The sequence below is a fragment of the Podarcis vaucheri genome (genome assembly GCF_965113315.1).
Source record: "Podarcis vaucheri genome assembly, chromosome: 3".
NCBI classification, from domain to species: domain Eukaryota; kingdom Metazoa; phylum Chordata; class Lepidosauria; order Squamata; family Lacertidae; genus Podarcis; species Podarcis vaucheri.
The window spans coordinates 38,010,254-38,028,569 of NC_138761.1; the positions used below are offsets into that span (position 1 = coordinate 38,010,254).

The window sequence follows — 18,316 nt, forward strand, 5'->3', positions numbered from 1 at the left end:
TGCTGACCTGAACAGAGCAGGGTTGGGGCCAGGATAATGGAGAGATCAGGGTGGTGCAGGGTGGTGTACTAGTGGCAACACTGGACTGTCTCCCCTGTGCTCCAATGAAGTCCTAAACTTGTCACTGCCCTACCTTGTCCAGGTGAGCAACAGCAACACTTCCCCCAGTAGGGCAGCACTGTGGCACAATCCCACTGTGCCAGCCGCTCCTGCCTCCAGTATCAGAGCCAGCTGCTGGGCGGGGGGCTGTGTGGGCTTCCCATGGGCATCCGGTTGGCCACTGTGAGAACAGAATGCCAAACTAGTTGCCCATGGTACCTTTCTATATGCAACATCACAGAGAGCAATGCTCAAACATAGACATAATTTTTATACCTTTGATGGTGGTGTCCATCTCCAAGCATATTTTAATCCATCTGTATTGACTTGTGTCAATGTGAGAGTCATGCCCTAATGTGGTTGTCGGGGCCTGAGAGTATCTACCAATCTCCACATGGATCGGGGGTTTTTTGTAGAGCATTGCAAAGATAGCTTCCTGAGCTTTAAAAAAAGGCATTTTACACAAAATTGTACATGCTACAGTAAGCAATCTGATGAGTCTAGTCCCACACATGAGAGTCAATGTAGATTGATGCTATGTTATGCTTTATTTATACACCACTTTTTGGCCCACAGGCCTCCATAGCAGTATTTGTCACTTAATACAAGGAAGTCTCTAAGCAACTTTAGAAACAGAATAAAAATACAGAGTTAAAAACATAGCAATCATCAATACCAACAAAACAAGAACCTCAAGAATGATGTTAAGTTCCTAGCAGTCTTTGTCATTGAATAAACTGTAATACAATATCACTATTATTGCAACCACTACTATGACTAATAACCACACAATAATAATACCGTCATATTACTACCCCTATCCGCACAGCCTCTTCTGTGACTTACTACTAATAATATGCACATAGGGAGAGAGATGTGAATTCCAATGACCTGAATTTCCTGGGGAAAGTTGTACAAGACCAGCTAAATTGCCTTGAAAGTTGTACAGTACCAGCTGAGGTTTAAATACTTAGTGGAATCCTTCGAAAGATTGTTCACACAAAGCAAGAAATGGAACTAGGTGAGCCAGTTCAGTTAGGCCTGGGTGCTGTCCACCACCAATTTCATAATACAGCAAGCATTGCATCTGACCCTTAGTTCCCTCCTCACCTTGAAGGATCAGGTATTTGCTTGCAGGTGGGTGAATGGGCAGGAGGACTCCCATGCCTAAACTAGCGGGTTTGATTCATTAATTCATTAAACTAGCAGGCCTGCAAGTCAAGAGCATTTTCAGTCCATTGCCCTCTTCAGATAAAAGAACTCCAGTTTGCTTCTCCTCCTCTTAAACCAGAGAGGGGAAGCAATACAGTAAATCTAAGAGACATATTAAATAACGTTAAAGGCTGCTGCTTCCTGTCAAACCTGGCTGGCTGGCGGATGGATGGAATGCACCGTTCTGCAAGATGGCTATAAACAGACCCTTCGCCACTAGCTCACTTAGCCTGCCTACAAAAACGGCCACAGAGAAGGTTGTGCAGGTGAACCTATTCCAGGGGAGGAAGGAGTGATCAGAGAAGGTGTTGTGCCCCCCAGGGACTGCATCCCTCAGGGGAGGGCTAAATACAAACAGCATTACTAGGCCCAGAAAATGCCACCAGCAGCTCCAATGAAATAAATGCACATTCCTTCCTTCCTTCCTTCCTTCCTTCCTTCCTTCCTCCCTCCCTCCCTTCCACAGGACCTATGAATTAATAGGAAGACTAGCAAGAATCCCATGGATAGTGCTCAAAGTAGAAATTGGGTCTTACCAAGTCAGAAATACTGCAGCTTGTTTTAGCCATGCAGGCTAAAGGTGGGGAGGCATGCTCTCAATTAAAAAATGATTGATCATAATGGAGATGGTCAATGGTAAATGCTAGGGTCAGGTTTGCCACTAGGCAGAGTGGGACAATTGCCTGAAGCAGCTGGTCTGGAGTTTCATGAAAAGGTAGAAAAGTTTTGGCTATTTACTATTGCTGCATTTTGACTGCCTCAAAGAGGGACATTTTGCCTCAGGTGCCAAAGTAGCCTGGCCAGCCTTGGGTATGTTACAGAGAGTGGCATTAGCTGGTCCACCTCAGGCAACAAATGTCATGGACCAACCCTGATAAATGCACATAATCATATGGTTCAAATCATCCACACATGCAGAGTTTACTATGTGATTCAATTAAACCAAAGTTAGTACCTTCTTCTTGCTGCAGTAAATCTGCCATTTCTTCTCTGGTGGGAGTGCAAACATTGCCTCTCTGTTCTTATCGGTAAGATCCAATTCATCCTGGAGAGGACAAAAAAGAAACATATAAATAATATATTTTTGCAGAGGATTTCCAAGGCCACCTTTATCTCCTTACCTTCAGCTGAAGAAACCTTAAAATTAAAACTTAAAAGTTGACTCTTTCAGGTTATCTAACTCATCTTCAGTGTTTTATTTGGGAACTATGCACTGAACTCTTAAGCACACAAGGACTTTCCTCCCTTTCCTTGGCCTAGGAAGAACCTTGCAGCAGGTCCCTATTAAGAGCCCTGCCAGAGAGCATGATATATAACGCACCATTATGGATCTTAAATTACAAAATTCAACAGATAATATACTCTCCAAACCCGATGGCTTATAGGTAGGTGTGAGCAGACTTCTTAAGTCTGTTAAGTGTCTATGATTTCGGATTATATTTCTTTATCCTGCTCTGCCACTAAGTTACCGAGGTAAATCTAGTATTTACAAAGGTAAAACTATGCACATAATTACATAGATTCACATTCAACTTTACTCAGTAGTGAGCAATTCAGGCAATCTCAAACCAAGACAGGATTCAGACAAGCACACTCTGTTTTCAGACAAGTAAAGAATTTTGCAGTCAGGGAAACTAGGTTCTTCCAAAGGGTCCCACGCACAATGGATTCTGCTGCTATGAGGGTTTCAGAAAGCTAAATTCTGGGAACACTGGGCCTTTCCTGATAACCTACTTTCCCTGGATTCCAATGATCCAGCTTCAGGAATACAGTAATTGTTGGTTGGGGAAAAGGTTGTCTGAACCTACAGAAAAAGTGGCATATACCTCAGTAAAGAGTTTTACCAAACTTCTCATCTAATCCTTTTATATATAGCTGCATCCATAAACCTGTGGGTATAGGGCAGTATATAAATTTCATTATTGTTATTATCATCATTATTATTAATACATGCATAAATAAATACATACCAGGGGTTACCGAATGTGACACCTTCCACAGGTGACATTGTGAGGACTTCTGAGCTATTAAAAATAAAGCTGTACCCTAAAGCAGGAACAATACCTCTTTAAGACAGCTCCACAATGGCTCATTTGGAAAACTTTCTGGATCCAGAAACTTGTGAAAACAGTGAGCTAAAATTGCATACTGAGCCTGGTAGCAGCTGCTGACAGATTTAAAGGCCCACAGAGATTTCAGCCACAGAAAGGTACAAAAGAAACACAAACAGTAACAAGGCTAGGTCATTGCCAACAGCCCAAGGTAGGAGAAGCCAGGGGAGTAGGAGGGAAAGGGTTTTTCAAAATGTATATAACTTTGCGTGAAGAGTGCAAGCCATGTGGAAATGTTTAGAGCGAGTTTCCAAACAAGAGGGCAGCCAAGCAAGGCAAGGCAAGTTTTATCCTCCTTGCTATACAAAATTAACTTGGGCCAGGAGCACATTCTTAGAGGGATGGAAAGAGGAGAGGGGGAGAAAGAGAGACAGAAACTGCATGTCAAGTCCTAAGGACAGAGAGAACACTGCAAGTTTGTGGAAAGGATGTCAGGCCATTTATACTTCTGATGTTGTCAATATTACGTCTGGCAAAACAGAGAAAGAGAAGTCCTACATGGGCTCACATAAGCAATGAACTGGGTCATCTCAGCAAAATCTTTCACAAAAGCTCCGCCACTCAAGGGAAATGCCAATTTATCGCTTACTTGGCAAAAGTCAAGACACTAACACGATTCTGTTCCGTACATCATAGAAACACATCTAAGAAACTGGTGGGCTGCTACTTAAACAAGAACTTTTGTCAGGAGGCTCAGTTCAACTGTCAAAACAGCAAGCTGAGAGATTTTACAAATGTCCAGCCCTTTGCAGGATGTGGAGGGAATGAATCTGAATGACAGAACATCTAGCCCCCACTTCCATGCCAAAAAAACCAACCCCAAAATTTAAAAAGCTGCTTAACCATTTTCACTGGCTGAATAAAACCTGAAGGCTAACACTGTAAATTCATCCAGCAGCTTCCAAGACTTCAGCGGATGTTGCCTATGAAATTCACTTTGCTCATTCCTCTGAAGGAAAATAGCATTTGGTCATGTAATTATACGGCAGATTTAGAAGGCACAATAATGAGTTTCCTGCAAAAGCATGCAGATCATTTGGCTGGACACCAAAACTTTAAAAAGGTGCACGGGCAAGCATCTCCATCTTTCCTCCTTTCCAGTGTTTGTTTGTTTTTAAGTAAGAAAAATATGGTATGGTCCACTACACAATGGACAATGTTTCTAAAATAATGGGCATAACACCCCATATGGCTTTTGCCAACCTGGCTTTTACCAAACATCTGCTGTCTGAAACACCTGCAAAACACCAGGTTCTTGAAGGTTTACCTAATACAATCTCCAGATGAAACCAAGTAATCACTCTTTCACCATTGCCCTCCACCTCACATCAGTATAATTAATGACAGTAATTTCCACTAAGCAGCCAAAAAGTAAACTCTTCTATGCCTGGGTAAATAGGAGGCCAATTGCCTCAAGTATAAGGGACTTGGTATTCAGTTGGTGCTGCTTTTCTGAGTGGTTGGTAATCCCTGATAAAGAACAGGCTATAAAGCTCAGGAGAACCTCAACAAAGAACACAGTCTCTGTGCCATCACATTTATTTAGGGTATAGTGCTATACCTGAGATCTGCCAGCTGGGTTCAGTGGAAGACCTGCTCTGCTGGCAAAACACCAGATAAACCGCTAATGCAGAAATGCGAGCAGATGATCATGGAAGTGAATGGCCACACCTCTGACATCTATGCAGTAGAATGAATAGAGGGGGAAGGAAGAACCGCATACCATAGGGTTAGAGCTAAAGGTACCGTATTTTTTGCACCATAACACTCACTTTTTTCCTCCTAAAAAGTAAGGGGAAATGTCTGTGTGTGTTATGGAGGGAATGCCTATGGGTGGCATGCCTACGGATTTTCCTCCTCTAAAAACTACGTGCGTGTTATGGTCAGGTGCGTGTTATAGAGCGAAAAATACGGTAAATTCCACAGGTTCTTTCAACACACTTTGCTCCTTCAGGCAAGTAATGGTGAAGGAGTACAGTGGTACCTCTGGTTACAAACTTTACTCGTTCCAGAGGTCCATTCTTAACCTGAAACCGTTCTTAACCTGAGGTACCACTTTAGCTAATGGGGCCTCCTGCTGCCACCGGCGTGCAATTTCTGTTCTCATCCTGAGGTAAAGTTCTTAACCCGAGGTACCACTTCTGGGTTAGCAGAGTCTGTAACCCAAAGTGTTTGTAACCTGAGGTGTTTGTAACCTGAGGTACCACTGTATAACATTTCCATTGTCCATAGCCATAATTCAGAAGTCTTGTAGCCCTCCAGATGTCGCTGGACTCCAACTGGCATCATCCATGGCCACTGGCCATGTTGCTGGGGCTGAGGAAAGCTGGAGCCCAACAACAGTTGAAGCCCAACAACAGTTGGACTCCAGCTTTCATCAGCCACAGGTTCTCCACTCCTGTCCTAAGTTGTGGGCAGAGCGCGTTCCAATGAAGCTCACTGCGCCGTCTTATTCCACTGCAGAACATCACTGTGCCTCTAACAAGGCAACAGTAAGCTCATTCTCCCTCCCTCTCTCTTTTAAGGCTAAGCACTCAAGCACAATTAGACCTGGAAGACCACTTGCATCTCCCAGTATATGATTCCTACAGAAAGAGTTAACATACCTTGCTTTTTATACTATTAAATCCTGGAAGGGGTAGAAGATATTTTGTAATACTGTGCACAATATGATTGTGTTTGAGATGCTTCAAATGGAGCAAGATACATCCAAGTGAGATGCTAAGGGAGAATTAATACAACAGTCAGTCTTCATTGAGAGCTCTGAAGATGGCTGAAGACAAACAAGGCGCTGCAAATGTGATTGCCCAACAAAAACAGCCCTTTCAATGTTTCAAAATAAAATTGTTATTCATACGTCAAACGACACACACACCCTTAAAAAAAAAGTACAGCCACTGTTCCATCTGTTTTCCAAGAATGCATTATCTCTTTTTCCACTTCTTGGATAGAAGACCTCAGTCCAAAGTTTTGTGCCAAATTGCCAACGCTCAGCCTCCTGCGCACTGGGATCGGTGACTTGGCTCTCAAGTTAGCACTTCCAAGATTGTAGATACCACAGTAGAGTGATGATTAAGAAGACATGTGCCACGACGGCCTCAGGGAGAAGTTTAAAAAGAAAGGTCCAATGAATATTTTAACAATCTGTTCCATTTTCAATTTCCTTATTTTTTGTTATTTACAGAGGGGAGGATATGGTCAGTTAATTTCACTTTTAATATGGCCAAGACAGAATTTCAATGATAAAACACATGAAATGTTTGGGAGTTGGACCCAAAGCAGAAAATGTTTCCAAACCAGATTCCTGAAACAGAAGGGGAAGATGGCCCAGATCTGAAATGACTGAAAAACTCATGAAAATGAAAGGAAGAAACAGAGTGAGCAGGAGGAAGCCTAAGAGGTATGTTGTGTTATGCCCTTCAGCTCTGTGGGACGTTAAGCGTAAAAGATGGATTTGATACTCTAGGGGGAGGAAAACATTTCCAGCTCAAGGGCTACATTCCCATATAGACAAATTTCCAACAGCTACATGCGAGTAGTGGGTGTGGCCAAAGGCAAAAAAGTGGGTGTGGCAATGGGTGGGACTCTTAGGTTTGTATAACAGACTAAATTCCAGCCACTCAAACATAAAAGGTTTCTAGACATACATACATGCGCACAACTCTCCATCAAAGCAAATGGCATTATCACACTTCAATGACACATTCCAGCCAGACAAAAGGAATAAAGCAAGGTGTGGAGAAGATATGGTCAGGATGAGACCTAGGGAGATTCTGGAGAGTCAGACAGAGAGGAATGCTAGGCTGCACTTGGTCCCCTAGGCTTGAGGTTCTTGAACCTTCTACACAAGCCTCCTTGCACTTAAGGGGAACTCTGGAGTAGGGATCGAAGAATCAGCCCATTTTGGTTCTTTCCGTTCCCCACTTTGCCTACCCAAAATGCACTTTTCTACATTTCTGCAGCAATTGGTGATTATTATTGTTGTTCCCCTTCATGGATCACTGTCTTGTTGTGGCGAAGTGGCTTGAATAACTCCAAGAAGCAGGGCAGTCTTAAGCATATCCAGCGCCGTGGTGCAAATCTCCCTCCGGCGGCGCCCCACCCCCACCCCATTTTCCCAGAGTTGTTGGCTGTAGGAGGTGGGCAGCAGCTGTAGGGTGGCTCCTCCGGCAGGGAAGAGGTGGAGGCTGGACGCAGCACCTCCCAGCTCAGCTGGCCACTTCATGCTGCAGTAGCCGCAGCAAACAGAGGCTCTGAGTGTGGCGCTGATTCGGCATGGCGGCAGCAGGTGAGGGCGGTGACCTGATGCTGGGAGGCGCTGCATCCAGCCTCCACCTCTTCCCTGGTACCCTCTAGAACTTGGTGCCCTGGTGCCCCGCACCACTAGCCTCTATGGGTAAGACGCCCCTGCCAAAAAGCTATGAGCTATGCTGTGCAGGGCCACCCAAGACAGACAGTTCATAGCCAAGAGTTTAGACTAAATGGGATCCACCTGGAGAAGGAACTGGCAAACCCTTCCAGTATTTTGCCAAGAAAACTCCATGGACATAAAAAAGGAGAAGCTTTGAGAAGAAAGTGAGAGTTTCCAAGGCATGCTCTGGTTCACGGGGTCACGGAGAGTCGAACACAACTAAGACGACTAAAGAACAACAATTGTTATTATCATTATTATTATTATTAAAAAAAAATCCTCATTAAAATTCTTAAGCATTTTAGTGCAAATTTCTCCTGATAACCCTTTTTTGTATGCGGTTTCTTTTTACTAACGCACACATTTTTGCTAACAGTTTTTCCTGATCAGAAGGCATTTTTGTATGCTGTTTTCAATAATATATTCATTTTTAGGCACATCCCCCCCAATATATTCATTTCTGAAAATATTATTTGGCTGAAGAAGAGCATCACAAAATTTGGATAAATGCAGATTTTGAAGGATGGCTGAATTTCAGTTCCCATATTGTTTTAGAAAGTCCAAATTCAATAAACCTGGCTTTAAATGCAAACTGAACAAAATGTCTCCCCCATCCTGGCTGAGAAGTAGGGTTCTTGAGCAGCTCATTCCCATTCCTTTCAAAGGATTTTTTCTGCAGGAGAATTACCCACAGGCTTGTAGCCAGTGGCTTTTAAAAAATATAATTTTATTTATAGTTTTCATTTGCATACATTGCAATACTTTTACAGAAATTATAACATTTCAAACAATTTGACTTCCTGCCTCCTCTTTCTGTGGTTCCTTAAATTTATTTTATCATTTCCTGAATATTCTAAATTAACTTATGCTTTTATTTATCTTAATTGTATATTCTTTTTTTAATGCGCCATTTCTGCATATTCCAAAAGTTGTTGTATATCCATTCTTCTCTCATTGGGAATAGCCTGTGGCTTTTTATTAAGTCAAAACAAGCAAAAAAAAAACTCCAGTGTGGATTGCGCTTCATATATTTTTACCCCCTGCTGCTTCCAAGTATGATGCTACAAGCTTTGTTCAGAATCTCAACACACCCAATACTCTAATTTTAGCCACATTTTTGTGATTCTTGGATTCCTTCCCCCACCCCCACCATCCATCGTTACAATTCTTTTTCAAACCCCTAAAAACTCGAGGGGTGTGGGTTTGGAGGACGTGTTTCTCACAGGAATGTTTTCATTTCATTTTGGGAATAGTAACTCATGTTGCATTTATGTCAATCTGGTGTTCCTGCTTGAGCCTAGCTCTTACTATTTATAGGTGGTTTTGACAGAACCCTTGCTATAAGAAGCTTCTCACAGGACCAGTCATTCCACTTTTAATGAATGGTTTTTATAATTGCATGGTCATTTAGTGGAGCCTAGGTGGTGCTTTGCACAGGAGTTTCTGTACCAACATCCGAACTTTTATAGTTTGTTTCAGACTCAACTGGTTTCAGCTTGCACGTCTCCATGGTTTTCCTCAAAACCAGAAGATTCTCACCATGGCCACTGTTGCCATTTAGTCTGTGATGGAAAATGCTCTTCAGTCCTGGGAAGGCTCCACTGGAATGTGTCATTTTTTGTTACATTTGGGTCTCCTCCACCCTCCAAGGAACGCCGTCATGGCAAACGAAAGCTTTCACCAAGAAGAGTACTCAAACAAAACGACTTCTTATCCACTGCAAAAAATGACCATGATTTTGCCACTCCAGGAAGGAACATACGTATCAGCCCACAGAGGGTGACTGAACAAGACTGGCCCAGTTTGCACACAAGACTACATCACAAATGGGAAACTTTTTGAGCCCGAGGCCAAATTTTCTTCCAGGTAACCTTCCAGGGGCCACATGTCAGTAGTGGGTGGGGCCAGAAGTGAAAATGAATGTACAGTGGTACCTCGGGTTACATACGCTTCAGGTTACAGACTCCGCTAACCCAGAAATATTACCTCGGGTTAAGAACTTTGCTTCAGGATGAGAACAGAAATCGTACTCCGGCAGCGTGACGGCAGCTGGAGGTCCCATTAGCTAAAGTGGTACTTCAGGTTAAGAACAGTTTCAGGTTAAGAACGGACCTCCAGAACGAATTAAGTACTTAACCCGAGGGACCACTGTACTTTTTACCTTTGTACAATAGGCTAGTTTCTTCACAGTGATACACACCTCTCTATCCTCCATTCAGACAAGCAAGACTCAATACCACAATTCAAGGACATATTCCACTTAGGCAACAATGATCAAGAAGCATGGCTAACTGAGGGGTGTGATCTGGGGAAAGAAGGGGGTGCAGACTGGGGGCAGTACCAAGGGCCAGACAGAGAGGGTCACATTTGGGGCCTAAGGCTGAGGTTCCTCACCCCTGAGCTAAGCCAAAGCATGAATGTGCAAGCACTGTTGGTATACAGGAAAAATCATGCCAGTCTGCTCTTCCTCCCGGTCTTCTGCTACTCTGCTACTTGGAGCTAAGCCGTGGTTTGGCTTGACATGATTTGGCTCCGAACCTGGGATCCTCCAGATGCTTTTATTCAATGTAGCACTAAGTAGTGCTTTGCATTAGAAGAACAACATCCACTTGCACAATAGAATTTTACCTTTTCCCCTCTCCCTCCCTCTCTCCACTAAATCTGTTGAGGGATGGGTGTAAGTGCACAGGGGCAGGAGAGGGGTGTGTGTGAAAGTTCCACTGTGCAAATGGAAGTCATTCTGCTCACGTATTTCATTCTATACACTTGGACTACAATACCCATCAAGCTATTTTGTAGTCCAAAACATCTGCACAGCACCAGGCTGTTAGAGCAGGAAAGAGACCAGGTACCTGATATGTTGGTCAAGTATACAGAGGGTTAAATATTTCTTTGCATAAGGATATCCCCCCCCCATTTATATGACTGTCTCCACTCCACCTTCATTGCAAACAAGCGTTAATTTACCTTTTATTCAGACACTGTTCCTTTGTACACTTTACAATGAAATAAGCACATATAACCTTTCTCCTGGGAGTGAACCACAGTTAAATGCATGGATAATTTCACAAGTGCCCTGCTCTTTGAACATATTTACCAGGTATGCGGATAAGGATCACCCAGTGTTGGGCTAGATGAGTTAATGCTCTGACCTAGTTGTTAAGAGGTTGGGCCGAGCAATCCTAACAGGAGGGGAGAAGTGGAACAGTGAAGTGGCAGACAATATGTCACTTCCAAAATGTGGATGATTCATGCCTGCCAGGCAGCAGGTGGAGATTGGTGTCTCTCCCACTCTTTCTTTCTTTCTTTCTTTCTTTCTTTCATCTCCATTTCTAGGGATGGAATTAACTGTTCCAGCTCCGTAACCAAGAGGTGTAATCCTGGGCCCCTCAAGAGAATGGAGGAATTTTGGATTGAGCAGATACAAGTCTGCCTCTGCCCTACCTCAGGGCAGACTGCCAGGATTGGATCTAGGCCTGCGGAGCTTTCCACAGGTGTAACTGCAGTTTCCAAGGCAGAGGTGTGCTTCCCCCATAGAGCCTTTCACTCTGTCACCACTATGAGGCGGGGGAAAGGCTCAGGGAAACTTGAACAAGGTCTCAGCTTTGTCATTTATGGGCAGCCGTAGAATTACTGAACGTATGCTAAACAAGCTCTGACATCTTGGGGCTTGGGGAAAGGACAGAAAGCGGGGGATAGACTAAAGGAGTACTATCAATCTGTGGTCCTTTCCAAACTAGGATCTAATCCAGCATAGCTGTTACGGTGTTAACAAGCAAACTGAGTAGGACCACATGGCAAACAAAGGATTTATTTTGCCTCGCAGACGCATTCTTGAATTGGTAACAGCCCAAGGAATACTTTTTAAAAATGTGCTTTATACTCCATTCCAGCCCTGTCTACAAGGGGTGGATTGGAGAGTTTCTATTCTGTGGCAGGGGACAGAGCAAATCTGGTGTAAGTGAGCAAGGCACAGGACCATTTAGGGAGCCATCCAAACCCCAGATCTGCCAGGATGAGCAGAGTTTAGAATAAGTAGGTCTCCAGCTGACTCTGAGCTCAGCCAGCTGAAGTCCCTTATCCTAGTTCAGCCAGAGGAACACTGGCATAAGTATTCCATTCTTGTGCAACCAGGGCTCAGCCAGGGCTCAGGTAAAGCCAGCCAAGCTGAAGCTAGGCAAATCCTGAAAAGGGGGTGTTCCAGGAGAGTCATGGAGGCAGGGCAGAGTGGGATGGGGCAGGAGAAAACAAATCCCTAGTCCAAACTCCATTTAACCCCGCCACATCCCCTAACAACCCAGTGGAAGTTACACTGGGGAAAGGATGGCGTAAGTCAAAGTCTACTTTAAAGGTTTGTTTTCCCTCTGAAAGACTCAGGCCAGCTCAACCCGTGGTAGCCCTGCTCCTGAATAGTGTTTGGAATAGGGGCGAATTACACTGGCTTATTTACTCTGGGGTTAATTACGCTGGTTTCCTACAGTCTGGATCACTCTCATCAATCAAGAAAGTTGAGAGCTCTCAGAAGTACTCAGGACAGTAATGGAAATTAGGCCAGAACCTTTGTAGATTTTTTAAAAAGAAATAATAATGAGAATATATAAGAGCAGAGAAAGATATTTAGAGAAAGTAACAGGATTTAAAGAAAAGAAAATGTTTGATCATTTTGTCACGGAGCAGGGATAAATGAATTTAAACAACCCATTTCAATGAGAGTGAAAGGGCTTTGAAATGACTATTGTCATTTCGAATTAGCCCTAGATTAAAAACTGTAACATTTTTGAAAATAAAAAAGCATACACCAGCTCCATGTCTACACAGAATGGAAGGAGAAGAGGGGAGGAAAAAGTGTACAAGATGCTTGCCCAATAAATGATGGAACTGGCCCTGTGGCTAAGACTGACCTGAAACACAAAGTTTAGGAGACCAGTTTTTTGTTTTAAATACGTCACACTTAGAAGCAACGAGTTCACTCTGGAACAGCACCCAAGAGAATACCTCACTGCAGCAAAGCTATGGGTGAAGACAGACAGGCATTCTAAGTGCGGTGGAAGTGGTTGAGTGAGTGTATATTCTCTGCCCTGAAAACAAATGCCTGCAACAAAAAAACAGCGAGCGTGTGACCAAAACCACTTTCCCCGCACTTAGAACGCCTGTCTGTCTTCGCCTTCAGATTCCATATACTTATCCCATATACAGAAAGTGACCTGACTGTGCATTAACTCACATAGCCATCATAGTGACGGTGCTTGGGCAGGCACATTCCTCCATGCACAGCAAAGGAAATCATAGTTTTGGGATGTGCCTCATGCCATAAAACAACTCTAGAGAAGCCATGACCCTGTGAGCGAATGCTCTGAGAATAAAGGAGCGGATTCCATCTGAGCACTTGCCTCCCAGGTCTCCACACAAACTATGGGCTTAATTACAGGTAGATAGCCGTGTTGGTCTGCCGTAGTCAAAACAAAATAAAAAAATTCCCTCCAGTAGCACCTTCAGCAACCTGTTGTAGTTGCTGAATTGCAACTGATTACCAAACTTAAAACCATGGAGAGACCTGGTCTGAATAGAGACATTGGATTCTTATCTCATTATACATTATATAGCTATTTTTAGCCATCTCACCCCTTGGTTTTTCATGTAAGGCCAATTGAAGTTGTTAACAGTCGTCAACAGGTTTACCACACCTATCACCCAATCACCCATTCCCACCACCCTTCTGAGTAATACCCCTCCTCACCCTATCACTATATATAAGGGTCTGGTGATGTCTGTTTCGGTGTATCTGAAGAATTGTGCATGCACACGAAAGCTCATACCAATAACAAACTTAGTTGGTCTCCAAGGTGCTACTAGAAGGATTTTTTTTATTTTGTTTCAATTATGGGCTTAATTTTATTGCCTGTGCATTGATTTCCCTCTCTCTTAAGTGTTACTGATCAGTAACTGCCATCCAGGAGTGGGTGGGTGTGCAGATTCTTCCCAGCTAATTTGCTTCATGGCCATATTCCATCTCCTAGCCATCTCCCCTCTCATCCCAGCAGCTTGGGCCAGGGAACATCTTCTGCACCCTGCTCAAAAAGCTGGCAAGGGGGGCACCTGTAAACTGAGGAGCTGGATCAAAAGAAAAACATAAGGAGAGGCCAAAGTCCTATTTAGTTTAGCATCCTGTTTCCCACAATCAGGACATGAAGTGAATAGCCCACTCATTGTTGATCTCAAACCACTGGTACTCAGAAGCTGCTGCTGATACTAGAAGTAACATAGACATTTGATCACGCTAACTTGGTTCTTCACTAATTTCTAGAGGATACAGAAGTACTAGAACAGGTTTCTCTAGCTGAATAAATGGGTCTTTTGCGTGAATGTCCATTTGTTAGGGCTTCAGTTTTGTTTTAAATGTATCATTTGTCTTTGTGTGTTTAACTGTTTATAATTATTCTATGTACAAATTGCCTTGACACAGTGGTTTAGAAGGTAATTAATAAATCAGTTGCAATAACAAGGATTATCACAATGACGATTATGAGAATCAACGTAGTCTTTGCCTAGGACTAAGGTGAAACTGTTCAAAATCCTTTATTATTTTTGCTGCCACCAGGAGGTGTAATGTTGTTACATTTATAGTGCTGAAATCTTGTTCTGTATACACGGTTGCATTTAAAAAAAAAAGATGTATTGATTTTAGATTACACAACATGTAACGATCTATAGGCTCTCCTCCCACTCCCTGCCTCCTCGCTCACTTGTTCAACCTAATCTGCTGCTGCATTTGCTGTATGTTGATGTTTTATTATTGCCGTTGTTGTGAAATTGTTCTCAATATTGTTGCTTTTGTGAGCTATTGTTGTCCCCACTGTGTTAAGCCACATAATTCTTTTTGTGGAAAAGCAGCATACAAAAGAAAGTAGTGGTGATAATGTAGCCATTATGACTAGCAGCCATCAAAAGCCTTATCTGCATTGCTGACGAGGGAGAGCTTTTTGGCTGAATTGCAAACTAAAAAACCAAAAACAGAAATAATAAAATTTGCAGGAATCACTTCCTCTGGAGTGAGAGAACATTGGAGAAACACATGGCACCTTCTAATCCTCTCCTTACAAGAATGCATGGGGAGCAACTTGTGGGGATCGACTAGCCCTGCCACAATCTCCAAAGTATACAAACCAGCCCTGAGCTCAACAAAATCCAGACCCTCTAGAAAAATGTCTGCGTAACTCCCACAGCCAAATCTTTTCAGCCTCCATCCCTTGCAGACACACGAAACTTCAAGGTTTGTCCGATTTCACTAAGAGCAGTTCAAGAATAAACATGTGCAGACTCTGACTTTAATGACCATGAATCACTGCCAATTATTGCAAGGCCACACTCTATTCAAGGCCTCAGGGCCACAACATCATTTTCCCAACATGTACAGCAACAGAACATTTCTTGCCTTCTGCGTACTACTCAGCATCTCAGCACTGCTGAATCTGACACTGCATCTGAGGAACGCAGAATACCTAGAATGACCCTATATAAACTTCTGGGCAATAATATATCTAACAGAACATCACCTCAGCAACTGCTAGTTCAGCAGAAATCCCCTCACTTCATTTCCCATTTGTCGCCCCTTCACTGTCAGGGAAGCTTAGGTGTGGGAAAGGTTATTAGGAAATAGCTGCTACTTTTCCGGCTTCCCCGCCCATACCCTTTCCTTTTCAATGGTCCCCGCTCCCCTCCCTCTACTTCAGCTCTCTTAGCACTAATGAGTTCAGAAAAGACTCCGGCAATTTGCACTTCAGCCCAAGCCAAAGCACACAGGCACACACCTCTCTGATCGTTTCCTGCTCAAACAAAAGTCTGCTGGCTCATGGCACTGAACGTGGTCCAGGAAAGGCTCAGGGAGGGTGCGGGGAGACAATCGCTGCACCCGAGCAAGAGCCCTGTGCCAAAAGCAGGCTGCATTTCCAGGGCAGGGCGTTGGTGTCACCCTCTGGCTTCCTCTGCAACTCCATCTCCTCGCAGGCATCCTATTTACCAAATGACTTTGTTGAGCAAAACACTGGCCGCAGGACGCAGCCTTGGCTAACCTTTAATTCTCTAACAGTGTTATGTAAAAGCGCCGGAGGAAGAGCGAGTGGCCTAGTAATGAGAATCATTCAAAGGGAGCTGAGAGAGTGTCAACCTACACTTTGGTCCAATGTCAGCATGGAATCCTGATACCAGATCCTCAGGTTTTTTTGCTCAGAATTTGTTTCTCTCATGTAGCGCTATACTTTCACAGAAGTCACTTGAGAGAGAAAGAGGGAGAGAAATTGCCTTAAAACCCTTAATAAAAATAGGATATAAATACCCTTGACCCTCTCATGGTGTTTCTGCAATGTTTAAAGGGTGCCACCCTCCTAAGCATCATAGACTGGAATGCTAAGACTCACTGAAATTCAACAGGATTTATTTCTGATTGAATGTGTTTAGAAGTATACAGAAAGCTACCTTGCTGTTCCACTCCTTTCAGCTCCTTTTTGCATGCAAAACACTGCAGGAGCTTGCCAAAGCCAGTGAGATGAGGAAATTCAGTTTACCATTTAATTAGTTGCTGCTCATTAATCACCACTGCATAAACTCGCTCAAATTATTTGGCTCCCAGTCCCCACAAATGGCTCAAAGCAAGGGTATTCAAAAACGGTGAGCACCCTCTGCCTGAAAAACCAAAGTGGCCCCAGTTCAGCTCCCTCAACTGGCCTACTTTGAACTAGCACTGCCACTCCTCCTTTGTCATCCTCTCTGGCCCTCTGTTCTCTTTCCTCAAGGACGCAGGCAGTGGCACAGAACAGGCTTTTCTGGAAGCATGCCAATGATACTCTTCTGTAGTGGTTAAGAGCAATGGACTCGTAATCTGGTGAACCGGGTTCGCTTCCCTGCTCCTCCACATGCAGCTGCTGGGTGACCTTGGGCCAGTCACACTTCTTTGAAGTCTCTCAGCCTCACTCACCTCACAGTGTGTTTGTTGTGGGGGAGGAAGGGAAAGGAGAATGTTAGCCGCTTTGAGACTCTTAGGGTAGTGATAAAGCGGGATATCAAATCCAAAATCCAAACTCTGCTGCAGCCTCCTCGGCTGTGTCATGGCCTCTGCTGCACAGCAGGCAATATCTGCAGGCGACAGTGGTGGGATGGCCCAGGACACAGGTGGTAGTGCAGTACAGGCAGAGATTGTTGACTTTTTCAAATGTGCACCAACAATGCACTTCTGGCATACCCCGGCTTCTGCCACTTTTGCCATGTCATGACCTCCACCTGTGGCCACAGGTGGCAGTGGGGAAAGAGAGAGAGAGCACCAGCCAAGGTGGAGAGTGGGCAGGAGATGTCCCAAATTCCTCTCAGGAAATGTTGGAGCATATGCTAGATGCATGTAGTAAATTAGTATATACAGCTTAGACCTCACGCATACACACGTGTTTGCTTCCAACATTCAGAGAACTTTCCAAAATGGAAAAGCATTGAAACATACAAGCCCACCCTTTTCACCTGTAAGGCAAAGAGGTGCAAATCGAAGTTGTACCTACTGACTCAGCACTGGCTCAAAATTATCAGTGAACTTGTCAAAGTGAGAGATCACCAGGCAACAGAAGGATAGACTGCTGGGGCAACTCTGTGATTTATCTTCAGTTCCTAGCTGACAGGGCAAAGAAGTCAGAGCAGGTAGTCCTATAAACAAAACGCCGTTTACGATGTTTTAAGACTTCAAGTGGAGCCATTTAACACAAAGCAAAATGTCCTACAGATATTGGTGCAGCCGCAGTGAACAGAGATTCATGGAAATGATGCAAGTAAACTGGCTAGATTGAGCCTATGGGGTTTTACACCCTCCCTTCCATGGAAAATATCCATGCAATCAACACCATTTATATGATCAAGTCATTCAGATATAGTCCTGGGCTCTGCGGGAATCACTTGTAGAAAAGTGCTTCCAGTGTAGCACCCCAGACAAGCAAGAATCAGACATTCAAGTACACTTTTAGCCATCACACACACACACAAAAAAAAAAAATCCACCCATCACTGGAATCGTTTACAAAGTGTTGCCTGGGAGATAACCACAGAGCAGCTATGCAACTGGGTGGTACAATAATTCACGCTCTTCAATGACTGTGCTCTGCTTTCGGTAGTGAATTGCTGGCTCCATGACAGATTTGTGTACTTTTCACATTACAATTTGCTCAACAATTAGAGGAAGTAGGCTCATTGTTCAGCAGCAAACGTGGGTGATTAATTGATTAAATGGAGATAACTAACAAAAACACCATTATCTCCGCCCCCTCCCATCAACTATTCACAAAACACTTTTTTCACAGGAAAGAATATTTTTCAGTTAATTAAATGCCTAATTCTTCCTGTTTAGAGGGAGAATATCACTGGATTCTGGGTTATGGCAAGAACTGATAAACAATTTGGATGCTTCTGTTGCAATACCTAATGCAAAAATAATATGTTGGCTGAAGGAACT

At 43.6% G+C, this 18,316-nt stretch overlaps 1 protein-coding gene across 7 annotated transcripts in view; it reads right to left on the minus strand.

Moving 5' to 3' along the window:
• The window catches only part of DAAM2 (dishevelled associated activator of morphogenesis 2), a 224,822-nt gene that overhangs the window by 95,586 nt on the left and 110,920 nt on the right, over window positions 1-18,316 (minus strand). For all 7 annotated transcript variants that reach the window (XM_082214804.1, XM_082214805.1, XM_082214799.1 and 4 more), the window contains one exon: window positions 2,267-2,356. In XM_082214804.1, the coding sequence (XP_082070930.1) occupies window positions 2,267-2,356 (90 nt within the window). The remainder of the gene's footprint in view (window positions 1-2,266; window positions 2,357-18,316) is intronic.